At 63.2% G+C, this 17,956-nt stretch overlaps 1 protein-coding gene across 3 annotated transcripts in view; it reads left to right on the top strand.

The window, feature by feature from the left end:
• TNS1 (tensin 1) overlaps window positions 1-17,956 on the top strand; it is a 67,173-nt gene that overhangs the window by 6,757 nt on the left and 42,460 nt on the right. The window contains exons 1-3 of one of the 3 annotated variants that reach the window (XM_074145268.1): window positions 5,427-5,477; window positions 13,355-13,393; window positions 15,514-15,555. In XM_074145268.1, coding sequence (XP_074001369.1) covers window positions 5,451-5,477; window positions 13,355-13,393; window positions 15,514-15,555 — 108 coding nt within the window. In that variant the 5' untranslated portion in view covers window positions 5,427-5,450. Of the gene's footprint in view, window positions 1-5,426; window positions 5,478-13,354; window positions 13,394-15,513; window positions 15,556-17,956 lie in introns of those variants that run through there. The other 2 variants (XM_074145270.1, XM_074145269.1) reach the window with 2 other exon arrangements.

Here is a 17,956-nt window from a genome sequence, read left to right as displayed (position 1 = left end):
GCTGGTGAGGTGTGAAGGGTTGAACTGAGGGTGATGGGTATGGGGTACCAGGAGATATCATAGATGTGATGGGGATATGGGGCAGGGGGAGGGGGGTGACACTGGGGTGTATGTGGGGGTATCAGGGAGGTGTGGACGTGCTGGGGACTGCCATGTCCCCAGAGAGGTGGCAAGGTGGTGAGCGGGCAGAGCTGTGCCAGGGAAGGCAGGACGTGCACCCCGGCAGTGACCTGCACCCTTTGAGGTGCCCCCCCTGCCCTAAGGGACAGCGGGAGGACAGCAGTGGGACCCGTGCCCTGTGGTGGCAGTGACACTGGCGGGGTGCCCGGTGCCCGTGGGAGGCTCTGGGGGGGCCGGGGCAGCCGCACACACATCAGCTGGGAAGCACGACGCCGTTCCCATGCCCATGTAAGGTCCTTCTCGCGCCCGGCCCCTCCGCTCAGGGATTTTTCCTCGCTTAGCAAACCTCCCTCCCTCCCTCCCTCCCTCCAAGGGGGGTGGACAGATGGATGGACACTGGCGTGTATCCGACACCCCCAGCCTGCCCCTTCCTTCCCTCCCTGCACCAAAACTGCCTGCCCAAAGTACGGGGGAGTGTAGTTTCCTTTGAAAAGTGGGGAAACTGAGTCACAGAGCCCTGCCTGGGAGCAGCTGGAGGTGGAGAACATGACATGGGGTGGCAGTGCTTTCCATGGCAGTGGTGAGCCCATGTGTTGGGATCACGGCACAGCCAGGATCTGGTGGTGACACTGCCCTCCCGTCTGGGATGGAGGGATGAGCCTGAGGATGCTCTGGGCAGTGGGGCCATGCAGACGTGTCCCAAATCATGGAGCAAGGGAGATGCTGGGAGCATCGCTGGGGGCATCCTCATCCCCCGGGATGTGCTCGATCTGGCTGGGGCTGGTTTTGTCATGATGCTGCTTGGAGAGGCTGAGAAAAGATGGGGGACGATGCTTCTCCCTGTGCCATGAGCTGGCCCGCTGATGGCTAGTTTGGCTCGGGGACGGAGAGAACTGCGGCATTTGGCTGCCGAATCAGCTGGCGATGGCCTGTGGGTGGTTCTGGGAAGTGGCGGTGGCGCCAGCCTCTGATTCTGGCGAGACTCCAGCCTGCCCTGCTCAACCTGTGCCACACCGGCGCCCACAGGTCCTGGGAGAGTGGGGGTGCCGGGCTGTGCCAAGAGGGGAAACTGGGGCACATAACATGGGGCTGAGGCGTCTGGGGGCTGCCTCATTCCCCAGTGACTCCCCCTGGGGAGCTGACAGCGGGCGCTGGAACTGTGCTGGGCTGTGGGACCATATGTGTGAGTACGTGTGTGTCTGTGCATGTGAACACTTGTGTGTGAGTGCGCATGCATGTGCCTGAACATGAGTGTGTTTGCATGATCATGCATGTGGCACACGTGTGCATGACCGTGTATGCTTGCAAACACATGTGTGTGCCTGTGAGCCTGCAGGGGAACACATGTGCGTTCAAGAACATCCATCCGTGTGCACAACTGTGCGTGTGCTCCCAGCTCGGTGCCAGCCATCCCCGCTGGCCTCACGCCAGGCCCGGCTTGTTTTTCGAGTGCCCCCCTGTGAAGGGACGCCCAGGGGAGCTAGGGGGGGGGAAGTTTGTCCATCATTAAACCGGGGGCTGGAGCGGGGCCAGGGCCGGGCAGCGAGGTGCATCCTGGCCAGAGCAATCGCTCCCAGCACCCGCGGCGCTACAGACCCTTGGTGGTGGGGGGACGCAGTGGGACCAGTGCCAGGGCACACGTTGCGGGTGAAAGGGACATACCTCTCCTGGCCTCAGCTGGTGCTGGGGACCACCCCGGCCTGCAAAGCAAGTCAGGAGGGGAAACCGAGGCAGGGACCATTTTGAGCAGGCTTGACTCATGGTGATGGGCACCCCGCAGCTGTGCCGTGGCTGGGGGCTCCGGGCAGTGCTGGCGGGGCATGGCCAGGCTGTGCATCGTGGGCTGCCCTTGGCTGTGCTAGGCATGGTGGCTGCAGGGAGCGGACATCCGTGTTCCAGCTGTAGCAGGCTCATGCTAGGGGACATGTGGGTGTCCTGTCCCCACTCGCCGCTCCAGCCACTCTGACCCACTGCCTCCTCCCAGCACAGCAGAGAGGGTGATGTGCTGGTCACACGGGGAGCTGCCTGTCCCATCCCTGTCCCCGATGCCCCATTAAAAGCCAACCCCCCGCCCGGGTTCTTCAGGACAGCTAATTAACAACAACCCTGGTCTCCACAACAGAGCCAGTGGTGGAGGGTGGCGGTGGGAGGAATGCTGCAGGAATGTGTCCTTGGATCTGGCATGGGCCCAGCCAGGGTGGTGGGACAGGGAGCTGCGGGGGTCAGCCCTGCACTGGTGCCGTACCAGGTTGTGTTTGTGCAGCAGGTTCTGGAGTGGGTTCCTGGGTTGTGTGTTTTTTTCCTCCTTCTTTCCTTTTTCCCCTTCTTTACGTCACCGCCCAAATATTCGGCCTCTTTCGGCTCCTGGGGGGGAGAGATGGCTTGGCTGCTCGGAGGAGCTGGGGCCCTTCTCTGCACCCTCCGGGTGCTGCCACACGCAGGGAGGGTGGGCAGGGGAGCAGCTATGTTGAGACCGCCCACGTTCGCTGCACTGGTGAGGGCTGGCCTGGGCTGGCCTGGGAGGTGTCGGCCGAGGCAGGGGGGACCCTGCCTCCATCCTCAGGTGCTCCCAGGGCCGGATCTAGCCTCCCAGGGCCCTGCAGTGGTGGGAAGCTGGACAGGGGCTCCTGTGGGGCATCTCTGCCTCATTTCCTATCAATTTTCTCCCTTCCCAGACAACTTTGCATCCCCCATGGCCACCCCTCCTGGGACCTGCCCTGGGAAGTGCCCTGGGTCCTCGAGGACCACCAGCACCTTCTGAGTGGTGGCACCGACCTCAAATCAGCCGAAAGGTCTGGCTCAAGAGGGTCTCTACAGACCCTGCGCTGGGGCTTCATCTCCTCCTGTATGCTTTCACCTCTGAAGATGATCCACCCTGGTGCCTGGTTCCCACATCCCCCTTCTTCCTGTGACATCTGGGGTGGTGATGCTCAAGGGTGCTTGTTTTGGGTCATGGAGTAGCTGGTTCAGGTGGGGGTGGTTTCTCCAGGGTTGCTGGGGTCACCCTGCTGTGTGCAGGGGCCACTGCAGCCAACTGCTGAACCCGGTCTCACCGGGACATTGACCTGATTGTCTCCAGGCGATACTTAGTGGCTGGAGTTCAGGGACATTGTCAGGACTTCTCTAGCCATGTCCTGTGAAGGGGACACATCACCTCCCTAAGGGACAGCTCCCGTCACCTCCCCGGGGACAGGGATGTGGTGTCAGCACCCTTCGCTCACCCACTCATCCATCCTGCTTGGCTGCTGATACTTTCCCATCTGGCCCCGGCTCTTCTGCTGCTGGTGTTTCCCATGGTCCAGGAGCCATCCCACAGCCGCCTCCCAAGGAGCTGAAGCTGAGGGGTTCTGTGTGGGAATCTGTAATGGAGCTGATCTGGGGTCAGTTCCTGGCTCCCAAATCACAGGGCGCTCATTGTCCCTCCATCCCAGCTGCAGTGCTCGCCTCTTTTTGGGATGCCTGCTTTTTGGGGGCTGTAGTCCTTGGTGGGGGGAGCTGGTTTGGGGGTGCCAATGGATCCTGGGGGGGGGTGGTTTGCCCTCGCCCTTGCAGCGGTGGCTGTTGGGATCCATCTGTGTGCCCTTGGGTGCCAGGGAGGGCAGTGGGGCTAGCCCTTGCTCATGAGGGGGACAAGGAGGTGCCCCCCTGGGGATGTTGGGGCTCCAGTGCTTTGTCCTCAGCAGCAGGCAGGATCTGCTGGTACCTCTCAGTCCTTGGCTGCTGGAGAAACTGAGGCACAGAGAGGCTGGGCAGGATCTGTGGGATCTAGTGGGATTGAATTTACAGGGTGATGCATCTTATGGGGGTCTTGGAGGAGTGCAGAGAGAGAGACCCTTGCTGCCACCCCAACCCTGGTAACTTTTGGGGGGGTGCTGAGGCATCAGGGTCCCCGGGGTCCTTCCCTGTGCCGGCAGAGCCAGCCCCAGCCTTTTGGCTGAGCCTGCGGCATGAGGACGGAAACGCAAACAGGAACGGGGAGGCGTTGGGCGAGAAAATGTCAACAGCACTGGGCCGGGTGCCTGGCTTACTGCCTCCCCGTCCGGCTTGCCGCTCTGTGGGCCACCGCTGGGCAGGCTCCCCCCTGTCCCACATTTCTGGGGGCTTCCCCGCTTCACTCACGGGTCTCCTGGCACTGAGCACTTGCTCATACAGCGGGGCCAGGACTGGGCCGTCCCAGGGGTGGCCGAGGAGAGCAGGGCTTCATCCATCGCCACACAGAGCCCCTGAGGAGGAGGAGGAAGGGAAACAGGAGGAAGGCGAGGGGGATGCTGGGCACACCCTGGGTTTGGGACAAAGCGAGTGGGGACTGGTGTGGCTCCATGTGCTGAGGGACAGCCAGGGCTTTTCCAGCATTTTGGCTTTGATTTTTAATTGGGGGGTGGGCTGGTAAATCTTCACACAGCCCCGATACCAGGGCTGCGGGGCACCCAAGGACCATTGTTAACCGGGTACCCCGTCCCATGTGCAGCAGGGGGACACCAAGCCATGCCAGGGGGTGCCAAGCAGATAAAGGTCCCAAGAAGGGCCCCACACCCCGGTCCCTGCCACCTCTCCTCCGTCCCCGCCAAGGGCATGGGGACGCCAGTAGCGTCACGCAGGGCGATAAGGCCCCGACCCTGGTGTGCCCCGCCGCCCACCGTGGCCCCTCGGCACGGCGTCTGAGGCGCTTTGCAGGGGAAGGCAGAAGAGGTGTGGGGGGCTATTTTTTGTGGGGGGGCGGCCTGCCCACTTGCCAGCACCCCTCACCCAGGGCCAGCTGCCCGAGCTGGGCTCCTGGTTGCCTTTAAGGGCGTTTTTGGGGGAGGCGAGGGGAGCGGAGCGGGGCTGGACTTGGAGCGTGCCGTGCAGCTGGGGAGAGAGGGAAGAGGAGAAGAAAGAGGGAGAAGGAGCGAGAGGAGGGAGGGGAGCGGTGGAAAAAGCCGCCCGGGACCCCCTTCCTCCCCAGGTCCGGGGCCGGCACCCCCGGGCTCCCCAGCCCCCAGCTGCCCCGGGGGTGAGGAGGGGAGCAGGGGGCCGGTGGGACCCCCCTGTGCCCCTCCATCGCTGGGGTCCCGCTTGCGGGGAGCGAAACCCTTCGGCTCTCCCCCTCCTTCCCTCCCCTCCCTCCTCCCTCCCTCCTTCCTTCCTTCCTTCTCCAGGCTTGGCCCGGGGAGGGAGGGGGGCTCTGCCTGCAGTTTGCCTTCACGCCTGCCCGCCCGGGCGACGCCGGGCTCCCGCCTGCCCCCCCTCTGGCTGCCCCCCGGCCGCCCCCCGGGCCACCCCCCCGCGCCCCCCGGGCCAGGTGAGGCTGCACTGCTGTCCCTTTCGGATGTAGGCAGGCGAGACCCCGGATGGATTTCGGGAGCGTCATGAACCAGGTACAGGCGGGCGGCGAGGGCACCGGGGTCCCCAGAACCCTCCCCGAGGGCAGGGGGGATGCTGTGGGGGGTGGCATCTTGTCAGGGGGCTGGGGGCCACGCGTGACATCCGAGCGGCAATGGGGTGGTGCGTGGTTGGGGGAATGTTTCACACCTCCCATGTTGGGGGGTCCCCAGTTGTCGGCCCCCGAAGGGGGTCTTGGGGTGCAGGAGGGTTTGGAGGGGGAGAGGCGCTCACAGGGACGAGGATTTGGGGAGGGGGAGAGGGCTGGTTTGCTGCTTGCTGGGACCTGTGAGTGGCTGGGGGGGGGGGACTGTGCCCCCCGTCCCCACCTCCCCAGGGTGGTGACCTGCAGGGTGCCCCAGAGGGGGGCACACAGGAGCTGGGGTCTGTGTCCCTTCCTAAGTGCGTAGGGACCTGTCCCTGGGGAGCGAGGGCTGCGCGGGAAAGTGGGGTCCTCCCCCAGCACCCAGCTCCCACCCCGCGGCTGGTGGGCGGTGATGCCAGGTGGGTGCCTGTCACCCTGGGGTGGGGGACATGGGAGGGCAGCCCCTGGGCTGGGGACACCCTGGCAGCCCACGGGTTAACCCCCGCTCCCCGGTCCCACCGCGGGACCGTCAATGGTTAAACCCCGGGTTAATGAGTGGCGAGGAGCCTGGCAGCCCCGGCGGGTGCCACCCCTGCCCCCCCAGCTCCGCCCCGGGCAGGGACCCCCGGCCCCTCGGAGCCGCCGGGCCCGCAGAGGGTTAAATCCGGCAGGGCAGGTCCCGGCGCAGATGTTTTTGGGCTGTGCTCCTGGGAGAGGAAACGGCTGAGCGAGGCATCAGCCCTCTTGGTTTTAAGGGGAAAACAAGAAAAAAAAGAGAACTGCTCCGTTCCCGGGACACCCGCGGGCAATCCTACTCGGCATTGTGATCAGCCCCCCGGTGCAGGACCGGTGACCCTGCTCTGGGTGCTGGGGAGGTGGCTGTCAGGGACAGGGGGGTGACAGTGGCTGTGCCCCCCGGGTCCTCATGGAGGGTGCTGGGGTGGCATCTGCTTCATGGCAAGTTTTGGGGTGCTGGGAGGCACCCAAGCAGGCACCCCGTGTTCCTACAGCATGGTGGCTGCGGGAGGGCTGTGTGTGTCCTGCCTGGAGCCTGAAGCCATCCCTTGCTTTGGGGTGACACCCCTGGGGAAGGTGTGTCAGGAGAGAAACGAGCCCCCAGCCTGCATGCTCTCTAATGAAGGCTCTCCATTAGTGATCCCACTGGACCCTGTTTCGGGAAGGCCACAGCTGGTGCTGCCCCACAGGGCTGCTGCCCCCCCAGGGCAGGGTGTTGTGCCTTGGGGCTGTGCCTCCCTGTCCCCGTCTTTTGCGGTCCTGAGCCGAGGGGTCTGTTTGCACCCTGGCTTGTTTTGGCAGGGGGGCTGCCAGAGCAGAGCTGTGCCCTGCGCTGAGCCACTCTCCTCCTTGCTTTGCCACCGTCCCATGCCTGGCCTTGTGCAACCCAACCCTGGGTATCAGCAGCCCCTCATCAGCACTGGAGCTGCCCCACTGGGTGTTGGGGTGCAGGGAGAAGAACAGCCCCATGGCATGGTCCCTTGGGCATGGGGGAGCAGATGTGTCCCTGCTTCCCCCTCCTGTTCCCACATCCCCCTGACCCCAAAGTAGGGGGACATCAGTTTGGGGGTGCTGCTCAGCGGTTCAGTTTCACTGCAGCCTCTTCAGCTCTGTCCCGCGGGGTGGGGACGCAGCACTGACCCCGGTCTCCATCTGCTCGGGGCTTTCCCCCGTGAAGGGAGTCCCCAGGCTGGGTGCTGGTGCGCACAGATTCCCTGGGGCAGCCAGGGCTTATTTGGGCACCTTGACTACCCCTCTAGGTGGGTTATGGTCCCACGGGGGCTGATGGGTGCTCCTGATGCCATGGAGCTGCCCAAAGCCTGCAGTAGGGTCTCTGTGCTGTTCTGGGATGGGGCTTGTCTGTGGTCCACCCGCATGGGGCAGAGGGGATCTGTGGGGCAGGGTCCCACACAGGGGCCTCTATGGGGCACAGGCATCCAGCCTGGCTGCTGATGGGCCCACGTGCTGGCCAATCCCACATGAGTACCCATGCTCCAACCAATCCCATGTCAGAATCTATTTGTTGACCGGTCCCACAGACCAATCCTGTGTTGGAATCCTTGCTCTGGGCAATCCTGCCTGAGAATCACTGCTCTGACCAATCCCATGTGAGAATCACTGCTCTGACCAATCCCGTGTCAGAATCCATGTATTGACCAATCCTGTGTCAGAATCCCTGCATTGACTAATTCCATCTAAGAATCCCTGCACTGACCAATCCCAGGTGAGAATCCAGGCACTGACCAATCCCAGGTGGGAATCCAGTTGCTGACCAATCCCATGTGAGAGCCTGTGCAAACTGTGTCCCAGCCAGTCCCGGTGTGACTCTGCTCCTGGCTGATCCCTGGTGTGGGATCTGCTCCCCGGCCACTCCCTGTGGCCGATCTGGGGACAGGGTGACCCCTGTGCCCTCCCGTGGGGCAGGCTGGGTGCAGTGGGCTGGTGACCTCATCCCTTTCCTTGGGGCAGGCTGGTTGTGGGGTCCCTGTGGGGATGGGGTGTCCCTGCGGTGGGGTGGCAGCACCCATGGGTGGATGGCGGCAGCAGGGCATGGCCGGGGCTGTGGGGCCAGTGCCAGGCAGGCGATGGCCCGCGGGGCCGGATCCAGACCTGCTGCCTGCAGATGTTGCCTTTTTAGGCACTGGAGCACAACATGTCCCTGCCCGTGGCCGGCCCCGTGCCGAGCCAGCGCCTGCTGGCAGAGCAGGGCCAGCCCCTGTCCTGGGTGTGTGGAGGCCCTGTTCCACTCCTGACCCCAAAACCCCCTCTTTTTCCCCCAAACAGGCCCGGGGATGCTACCTTCTCCCCCTTCCCCTAGTCGGCACTTGGCAGCCCTGGCGTGATTGCTCAAACCACCCCGGAGCTAGGACCTGCCCTTATTTGGGTTGAAACCAGGGCTATTTTGGTGCTCTGCCTCCATTGCAACCCCTCGGAGCTTCCCTGTGCATTGCCTTCCCCATCCTGTCCTGTCTCCCTGTGCTGGGGCTGCTGACCTGGCCAACTGTGGGTTCCTGGGGGCTGTCACCCTCCCAGCCATGCCATGGGTCCTGGGGCGTGCTGGGGTGCTGGTAGTGGTCCCCGGGGCTACTGCAGGGTGGAGCAAGTGGTGTCACCTATGGTATCTCAGTTCCAATCTGCAGGGCTGGGCGCACCAGGTGACCTCTCTCCTGGCCCTGCTGCCGCCTTCCTGGCGGAGACAGGTCTTAGGGTGGCTCCCTGGGGACAGACCAGGGAGGGAGGCAGGGGGGATGGGGTCCGTCCCGACTGGGGTGACATGTGCAGCACGGTGGTTTCCGATGTGATACCCTCCCTGGGTACCACCAGCATCTCTCGGGCAATGCAGGAGCAGGATGGCACACAGCCCGGTGGCCTCTGCCCTGGCACGGACACTGCCAGGCATCCCAGCATGGAGGGGACAGTGCAGTGCCAGTCCCCAGCTCAGCTGCGGGGCGGGATGGGGATGCTCAGAGGGAAGCCTGGGAGCGGCGAGACCTCCGTGCCCCGGCATCAGCCCAGCCTGACTCACTCCGAGCCGCCAGCCAAGCCGCTCCCCAGCCCTTCAGCACAGCCGACAGTTACCCCCGCCTGAGGGGAGAAACCCCAAAAGCAGCAGAGCCCCTGAGGGCTGGCAGGGGCAGAGAGGGGCTGTGTGGTGCTGGGGTGCTGCAACCTCCCCTGGACCCCTGTGCTGGGGTTCTGGGGCTCCATGCGACCGTCCTGCGCTGCGCACACCAGGGCTGTGCTGGGCAGGGTGGAGCTGGGGTGAGGGGGGAGCGGGCGCGGATGGAAACATGCTGTCCTCCCGCCACGGATTTGTTGCATAAACAGGAGAATTGCCAGAGCTGCGAGAAATGTGAGGGCAGGAGCAGGCAGCACATGGTGTGGGCAGGGGGAACCTGTCCTCCTGTGCAGGGCAGAGGGGTGGTCGGAGGGGCACTCTAGAGAAGCCCCGACCTTGTAGCTTAGAAGCCCCGACCTTGTAGTCCCTTATGGCTGTCAGGAGGGAAGGATGCTGTGGCTGGTCCCACTGGGAAGGAGGAAGCAGGGGTGCTGGGGAGGGAAGAACCTTCCCCAACATCCCCAACTTGTCCTCTTAAAATGCCTTCTGCTGTGGGATGCCAGAGTAGGGCTCCCCCTCTGCCACACACAGTGGCTAAGAGGGGGTTCAGCAGGGCTTGGTGGCTGTGGCAGGGCTGGAGGGGCTGGTGAGCAGGGGAAGGGCTCTGGGGCTGGCTGGGGGGTTGCTGTGTCCTGTGGCTGTCCCTGTCCCCCCACTCCGTGCCTGGGGCAGGGTCTAAGGGTGAGCATAGAGCTGTGGGATGCATGGGGACATGACGTGCAGCCCATATGGGATGCGGGCGGCACAAAGCTCAGGCGACCTTCCTAGGGAGGAAGAGGTCCCCCATGGGGTGATGTGGGACCCCATAAGGTCCCTCGTGGGGTGACGTGTACTGAGCTGGCTTCTCTTCATGTGGCCTCTGTCAGTGCCACCCCAGCGTCGTCTTGTGGGACACCAATCTGGCTTCTGAGTCACCATCCTCTTTGGCAACCGCATTTCCAGCCTGCAGGGTGGTTTGGGCAGAGGACCCTCTTCCTGGAGGCTGGTGAGAGCTCCCCTCTTTTGAGGTCTGCATCCTTTCTGGTTGGAGGGACCAGGAGGGCTGTGCCTGTCTGGTGCTGGTTTGCTGTGGGAGATGTCCGGGATGCTGGGGGGATCCCTTTTGGCAGGATATCTCCGTCTCTGACCACATCAGCCGGGCTGGCTTGCTGGCATCTCAGTGCTCTGGCATGCTGGGGTCTGTGTGAGCACTGGGGCAGTTGGTGCTCCGGCTGCTCCCGGCATCGCAAGAGTCAGCACCGGCCCGGATATCGGCCGGCTCGGGAATGTTTATCAGAGCTCCTGGGGAAGGGAAAAACAAAAACCGCCACCCAAAGAAAGGGATATGCGTCAGAGATGGGCCTGTATCGCCCACCGGCAGCTAGGCGGGCCGTGCCGTGGGCTGCGGGCCAGCACTTGCCTTGCTCCAGCAGCCAGGCTGAGGGGGACCCCTGTGCTCCCCCAGCCTGCCCCGTCCCCGGTGCTGCACCAACCCAGCCCATTCCTGAATTGCAGGGCCCCTCCATGGAGGTTTGTCTCCCACAGCCCCGCTGGGATCTCATGGGTTGGGGCTACAACCCACAGGGATGCTCCAGGTGGAGCAGGAGCCGGCGATGTCCCTGGGCACCTCCATGGCTGCAGGGTTTGTTTTGCTGAGGGAGGAGGAGGAGGGAGAGGAAGGATTTGGGAGGGAGGGAGGGAGGGAGATGTGACCGGTGATTGCAGCAGGGAGAAGGCTCTGGGGTTTCTGGTCACTGGGTATGTGATGGGTGTCTGCATCCCTCCAGCCTCGCTCAGTGCTTGTGAACCAGTGCCGAAGTCCTGGCAGGGATCTGGGGTGCAGAGCCCAGTCCCTGAGCTGCAGCCAGTGGGGTTTGGTGGAGAAGGGTTCCCGGGGGCTGCTCTGCCCTGGGGCGGTCTGGCCAAGGGCTCTCAGGAGTTTGCTGGCCAGGTGTTTACTTCTGGGCTTGGACATCTCCAGGGTGTTGAGTTTCTCTAGGTATGGTGACAGCTGGCTATGAGCGGGCCACTGCTTTCCAGGGGAAGGATGCAGGGTGTGCCCAACCCTTTATGAGACATCAGAGAGTCCACGCTGCTCGTGGCCGTGGGGCCTCCTTTGCTGGGAAAGTGATTTTGCTGCTTGGCAAAACTCGGGTCTCGAGGCGGTGGCTCGCAGGATGGGGCTGCTGGGAAGGATGGAGCTGCGACCTGGGGGGCCGGGTGGGCAAGCGGGGGGCTGTGGGGGGCTGGCGGGGTGGGCGGCAGCCCCGCTGCGCCTCGTTCCTTGCATTCCTGGGCAGGGCTGCCGGGCGGCGGGGTCGCAGCGGTGGAGGCCGGGCGGCAGGAATGCAAACACCGGTGGGGGGGGAGAAGAAAGGCTGCTGTGTCTGCTGTGGCGAGGCAAATCCCGGACCGGGGGTGCGCAGGGCTCCCTGCCTTCCCCACCCCTCTCTGCACCAGGGACGGAAGTGGCGGTGGTCCTTGGGGGGTCGCTGCGGTCTTGTGCGGGGTGATGCTCTCGCTGGTCCTGTTGGGCAGGAGGGATGCTCCCGCACCCCTGGGCCAGGAGCTTGCCTTCCCTAGGAACGGGGTTCGTTGCCTGGAGCGGGATCTTTCCTCTTCTGGAACCTGGGGCATGTTTGAGCCAAACGAGAGAGGGGTGGAAGCTGAAAACGGCGTTATGTTCCTGCAGTCCTTGTAAAACTGCCTTTCTGGGGTGAGAGTGCCATACAGCCCGGGTTAGTGTCTCCTGTGGATAGGAGGAGCAGTGCTGTGTGACCACAAGCCCATATTAGACACCAGAGAATCCGCTAGAGCAGGGAAATACAACAATAGGCACCCTGGTTTTCTCCCTTCTCCAGCCAAAGGAGCATTCGTAGCCTGCAAACCTCCTGGTGCCAACAGCAGAGGAAGGGTGGGCATGGACCCTACCTGTCCATGGAACCACCGTGTCCCATGGCAGGGGGGAGCTGCACATCTGCCCCCATCACCGGCCTCGGGAGCTGGCCCTGGGTGGGAGGTGGGGGCCCTTGGATGAGCATCCCAGGGGGAAGAGTGCAGCGGTGTGCGGGGTACGGTGCAGCCCTCGCTGGCCCCGTCCGCTGCGGCTCGCTGCCGGAGAACATTCCAGGGAGGCTGGCGCAGGGCCAGCGCCGCGGGGCAGGGAAAGGGGCCTTTTATGGAAGCGTTTCTGCATTAGAATAAAATCATAATAATAATGCGCAGGGGAAGGGAGCGGGGAGGAGGAGGAACTCCTGAAGAAAACAGGGAGGCGGGATGGGAACAGGCCAGTGGCCGGGGAGGGGGCAGGCACTGAGCATCACCCTGCGGGGACTGGGATGGGGTGGGATCTGGGTGCTCCAAGGGGGGTGCTTGGAGAAAATCCTGCTTTATATGGCCAAGATCAAGGGAGGTTGAGTGGGGAGCAGGGGGTCCCCATGTCACTGCAGTGAGGGACCAGCCCCTGAGTGGCGTTTGGCATTTGGCATGTGGCTCGATGCTGGGAGGGGGCAGGAGATGGCTGGCTGGGGGTCACTGCTCCTGCGGACACACGAGGTGCCCCAAATCACACCCTGCCACTACCACCAGCATCTCCGGCTCAACGTGGGGCTGGAGCGGCTGTTCCCGCTGCCCCCGGCACTGACAAACAAGGCGCTGCCTCTCCCACCCTGGCGTTCGCTGCTTCCCGGCTGACTGGGGTGCACGCAAAACCCAAGGTTAATTGTCAGTAATTGCCGCTGGTAATTAAGGTAACAATAGCCGGGCTGTTCAGCTGGCGGCTGCAGGAGCGCTCACGAGGCCAGGCTGGGGTTTGTTCCAGGAGCTGCTCTTGGCATCAGGCGGCCGTCCTGCGCCGAGCCGTGCCCCTCCGTGTCCCACCGTGTCCCACTGTGCCCACCCGGAGCTGGGGCTGCCCAGGCTCCCTGGCTGAGGACGAATGGCACCGCCAGTGTGGCCCCCAGCTTGGTCCTGTCACCTGGGAGCCCAGCCCTGGCTTTGAGATGCTGAGGCAGGGCCACGGGCTACCGGTCCCTTGTCACCCCCTTGGGTGGGCACTGGGTTTGCTTAGAGCTTGGGGGGGCGGGGAAAGTGCAGCAGCCCAGCCCCCTCCCATGACCTGTGCTGGGCTGGGGGCTGCAGGGACTAATCCTGGCCCTCTTTCTGCTTCCTTACAGGCCGTGACCCCCTGCTCCCCCACTGTCAACTATGAGCTGGTAAGTGAGACCCCCGCCGTGAGCCGTGGGTGGCCGGCAGGGCTCTGGGGATGCTGGGTGGGATGGGACAGCCTGTTCTGCACTGGGCATGGGGCTTTCTCTGCCTGGGGGCTTCAGGGTGTGAGTCCTGCACCCCCAAAACCACAGGGGTCCTTTGCTGTGGGTAACGGCACCCCCCCATTTCGACGCTGTTGCTGGCTGCAGGGCATCCCACAACTGAGCAGCATGAGATGGGGAAGCCCAGCCATCACGGGACTCCTGGAGCTGGAGCTCTCAGGGAAGAGGGGCATGCAGGCTTGCTGGGGGACACAGGCAGGTGGGACGTGACCAGCCTGGGCTCTGGGGTCCCTCGGCGCCGAGGGCCTCCCCTCCCTGGCTGGAGCCGGAGCGGTTTCTTGCAGGCCCGGAGATGGGTCTACCAGATGTGCCTTTGGCTGGGGACGTCCAAGGCCGCGTGTTTGTGTCCCTTGTTATTGTCACCCCCTTCTTTTGTCCCTCCTGGGGACCTTTAATGAGCAGCCTGGGCAATGCACAGCCCTTCCCACCTTGTCCTTGTTGGACACTGGGAAAACAGCTGGGCTCCTCATCTCTGGACACCCCGTGCTGGGGGAGGACGGACGCAGGGGCACTGGGTGGGCAGCCATGCTCCCTTGCCACACTGTTCTGGGCCACGGCAGGGCTCTGGGGATGGCAGGACACCAGGCTGGCACTGGGAGTAGGGGTACTACTCCTCTACTGGGGGTAGAGGTTTGGGAAGCATGGCATGGTGGTGCCCACCAGGCAGCATCTTGCTGGCATAGCAGCCCCTCTGTCCCCAGCCCGGCCAGGCCCATGGCAGCAGGCAGAGCAGGCACGTGGCGGCAGGGAGGCTGGCATTGCCTGGGGCTGGTGTGGCTGCCTTCTTGTTCCGGATGTGTGCCAAGGCTTGCTGGGGCAGGCGCCGGGGAGAGGAGGCCCTGGCAGGGTTTCGGCTCCGGGCTCGGCAACCTGGCAGTGCTGGGGTGGCCATGCGCATGGGGCCCTATGCTGCCCACCTTGTAGCTGGGCAGGGGTCTCACCCCAAAAGTGGGCTTAGGAAACGGCCCCCCTGGCAGCTCACGAGGAGACGGGGTGGGAGCAGAGTGCTGCCTGCCCTGGGGCCCCGTGGTGGTTATCTGCCCTGAGTTTAATCTCTGCCTGTACCCCCTGCTCCTGCCAGCCTCCTCGGGCACTTATCACCAGCAAAAACATGTTGGCTTTGAGCTGGGACCGTTACTGCGGCTTGGGGAGGAAATCGAAAGGGGTTTGTTTGCCCTGTCTTGTGACTGGAGATGGCAGCTCCAGCCCTGCTGTTGGGACTGGAGCAGCCTGGCCTTGGGGGTCCCCCTGGTCCCAAGACCCCCATGAGCCACCCAGCTGGGTCCCTTTGCTGTGCCACCTCCAACCAACTGTCCTCAGGCAAAGACATATGTCCCCTGCTCCCTGTATCTGGGGTCTGGACACTCTCCCCCACCTTGGGAAGCTAATTCCTGTTCCCAACCCCATTTCAAAGCTCCCCATGAATTCCAGTGGCATGTCACCAAATTTGCCCCTTCTTTGAGCATGTTGGACCCCTGCTCCCACCAGGGTCCTGCACCAGCCCTATGGGGCTGGGTTTATCTCGGGCAGCTGGGCTTGCTGGGGGCTGGGCTGGGTGTGCGGCCGCGCTGGGCTCGCCCCGTTGTTTACCTTCTGGCTGTGGGGTCTGAGCATGGAGGATCCAGATGGGATTGCGGAGGTGTGGGGGGCACTGGTTGCCCAGCATTTGGCCAAGCGCTCTCCATCCATGACAGAGGTCGAGTGCGGGAGGCAGCTGCCAGGAACAAGGGATGGCAGCATCCTCAGTACCCGAGCATTGCCTCAGCTCCATTATTGGGTTTCGAGGGATTCCCAACCTTTAGGAAGAGCGGACACATTGTCGGGTAGGGAAGGAAATGGGACCGCAGCGCGGGAAATCCTCGAAGGGCCAGAAATAGCCAGGAGGGAACTTTTGACCCCGGACCCTGCTCTGTGTGTGTGTGTCTTTTCTCTCAATCTCTCTCTCCTTCTCTCTTGCTTGCCTTTTTCTCACCCTCCCCTTCCTCCTGCCTGCCTGCCTGCAGCCGTCCCCAGCAGAGAGCATCACGAAGCAGGTAGATGCCCTGGTAAGTGCTACCAGCCGCAGAGGCCTTCCAGGGGGTCGCTTATGCCTGTCCCATTGCTGCAAGATCCACCCTGCAGACAAAATCCCTCAACCTGGGATGCCCTGGTGGTCCCCCAGCATCTCTGGGACCTCCCGGCCTTCCCTCCCTGCCAGCCAAGGTGATGATGGCCATGCCAAAGGCCAAGTGAGATGCCCAGGCTTGGTGGCAGTGGCAGAGACCAGTGGAGGCGGGGGCAGGGCTTTTGCCACAAAGCCGGCTTTCCTGTCCTGGAGCCGGGGATATTTTATTTAATCTGTGGACATGAAATTGCTAAGACAGTGTAGACAAATACCCAGCCAAAATCAACGTGGACGGCTTCCCCCAGCCCGCAGCCAGCTCGCTGGCCTCCCTGTGCGCCTGGGCTGGGACTCGAGGGATGGAGGCAGAGCGGTTCCCATGAGGAAGAGGGTAAAAGCCTTCCTCACCTGGGAGCCAGCTTTGCCCCATCCCTTTGATTGTCCAGGGTGTGTCTCTAATCCGTCTGCAAACTAGAGAAAGAGCATCCACAGCTGGAAAATTCCAGCAGGGCAGTCAGGAGTTCCCTTTGCCTGCTTTGCTCTCTTTTGGAGAAGTTTCTAGTATTTCTGCCTCCTTTCTTGTGCCTCAGATCACCCTTTCCAGGCAGAATGGACCTGTGGGTTTTGGATGCTGCCTGAGCCTGGGGACATGCTGAGCAAACCTGGGACTGGGAAGCAGATGCTCGATGGGGCTGGCAGGGGGGTCTTCAACCCAGCATGAGTGGGACCAGCCTGCCCTGTGCTGAGCTGGACTGGGACATACTGGCTTCGATGGGGTCTCTGATCCAGAGGGGACCTTTGCAGGGTCTCCTAGCCCAGCGGTGGGCAGGAGTGTTTAATAACACGAGCGCTTGCTCTTATCAGCTGATTGTGGGCTGACTCTTCCTCATGCAGGGGCTGGCGGCAGAGACAGCAGCGCGGCTGCGGTTAGATCGGGAGGGGGAGCGGGGCAGAGCTGGGGGCTCCTGCCAAGGTGGGGGACACTGGAGGGCCCTGGCCACGGGCACCCGCTCCCCTGGGCTGGGAGGGTGCCAGGAGAGGAGCCACCATGCCCTGGAAGTGGATTAGCAAGGGTCTCGCTGCGGCCAAGGTATGGAGAAGGAGAGGGGCTCTGGTGTCCCCACCTCGCTCGCCCTCCCGTGCCTCAGTTTCCTCGGTCGGGAGAGGGGAGTGAGCCCCAATTGCTCCTTGTTGGCTCCTCCGTTGGGCAAGGCTGCGGTTTGGGAGGCTGCTGCAGTTGGCTGGGGTGACAGCAGCTGTTGGGGCTCCTCTGGCTGGTGGGTGTGGGACCCCAGGTGTCTCCCACTATGAAGGTTTGGGGAAGAGCAGAGCCTGTGGTGGGGATCCCCTCCCGGTCACTGGTGGGTGACACAGAGACAAGCCCATGTTTTCAGGTTCAGGCTTGCTCCACGCAACCTGGCTCTGCCCAGGGAAGGTTTTACCTCCCTTTTTGCTGTGTTTTAACTCCTCCTCTGCCCTCAGCAATGCTGGGAGATTTCTGGGGTGAGCAGGAGATTTGGGACAACCTGGAGGGGAGAGGCGGGGGATTGTCACTGATGCCCATGCGCCCCTGGGTGCTCTGATGGGGCTGCTGCCTCCTGGAGTGGCTTGAGCTTGGAGGGGAGACTGTCATCCCCAGGCTGCCGAGCCCGGCTCCGCTCCACCAGGCAGCCTGACCTTGAAAGGGGGACACGAGACCGATGGAGGGTGACGCCGGCTGCTCACAGGAGCAGCCCCGGGGCTGCATTGGGTGGGAGATGGTGGGTGAAGGGCGCCAGGGAAACCTCTCCCACCTCATCCTGTTGCTCTGGTGTGCTGGCTGTGGGATGCCGCAGCCGCGAGGAGGGTGGCAGCAGGTCCCGCAGCTCCGAGGACAGAAGGGGCATCCCAGGAGCTGGCTGCAGGGTGCATCTCTTGTTTCTGGATCCTTCCGGGGGCTCGGGATGTGCTGCCTGTGCGAGATGAGTCTTTAAATGACTCCTGCTTGTTAGCTGGAGATACTAAAACTAATGAGGTGTGAGTGTGTTTTTCCTTAGTGGTTTTTTTTGGAAACCCTGCTTTGTTTTTCGGCTGAGGTCACGAAGTCACCGAGCAAACCGGCTGCAGATGAAATTCTTGAGGCCGGAGAACATGCATAAATAGAAGTTTCCTGCTCCGAGAGCTCAAACATTTCCTCCCGGCATTCGGCTTTGCGGAGCCAGGGCCAAAGCAAACTGTCGTGCCTGGCTGGCTCCTCGCCGCCACTTGGGCAGCAAACCTGTCCCTGCCCCAGGCAGTGCCAAAGCCCTCTGTCCCGCCTGGTGTATGCTGAGACCGGAGGGTCTGGTGACATGCCTGAGACTGTC

The sequence above is a fragment of the Numenius arquata genome, chromosome 3 (assembly GCF_964106895.1).
Source record: "Numenius arquata chromosome 3, bNumArq3.hap1.1, whole genome shotgun sequence".
NCBI classification, from domain to species: domain Eukaryota; kingdom Metazoa; phylum Chordata; class Aves; order Charadriiformes; family Scolopacidae; genus Numenius; species Numenius arquata.
This window is presented reverse-complemented; position numbering and strand designations above follow the sequence as displayed.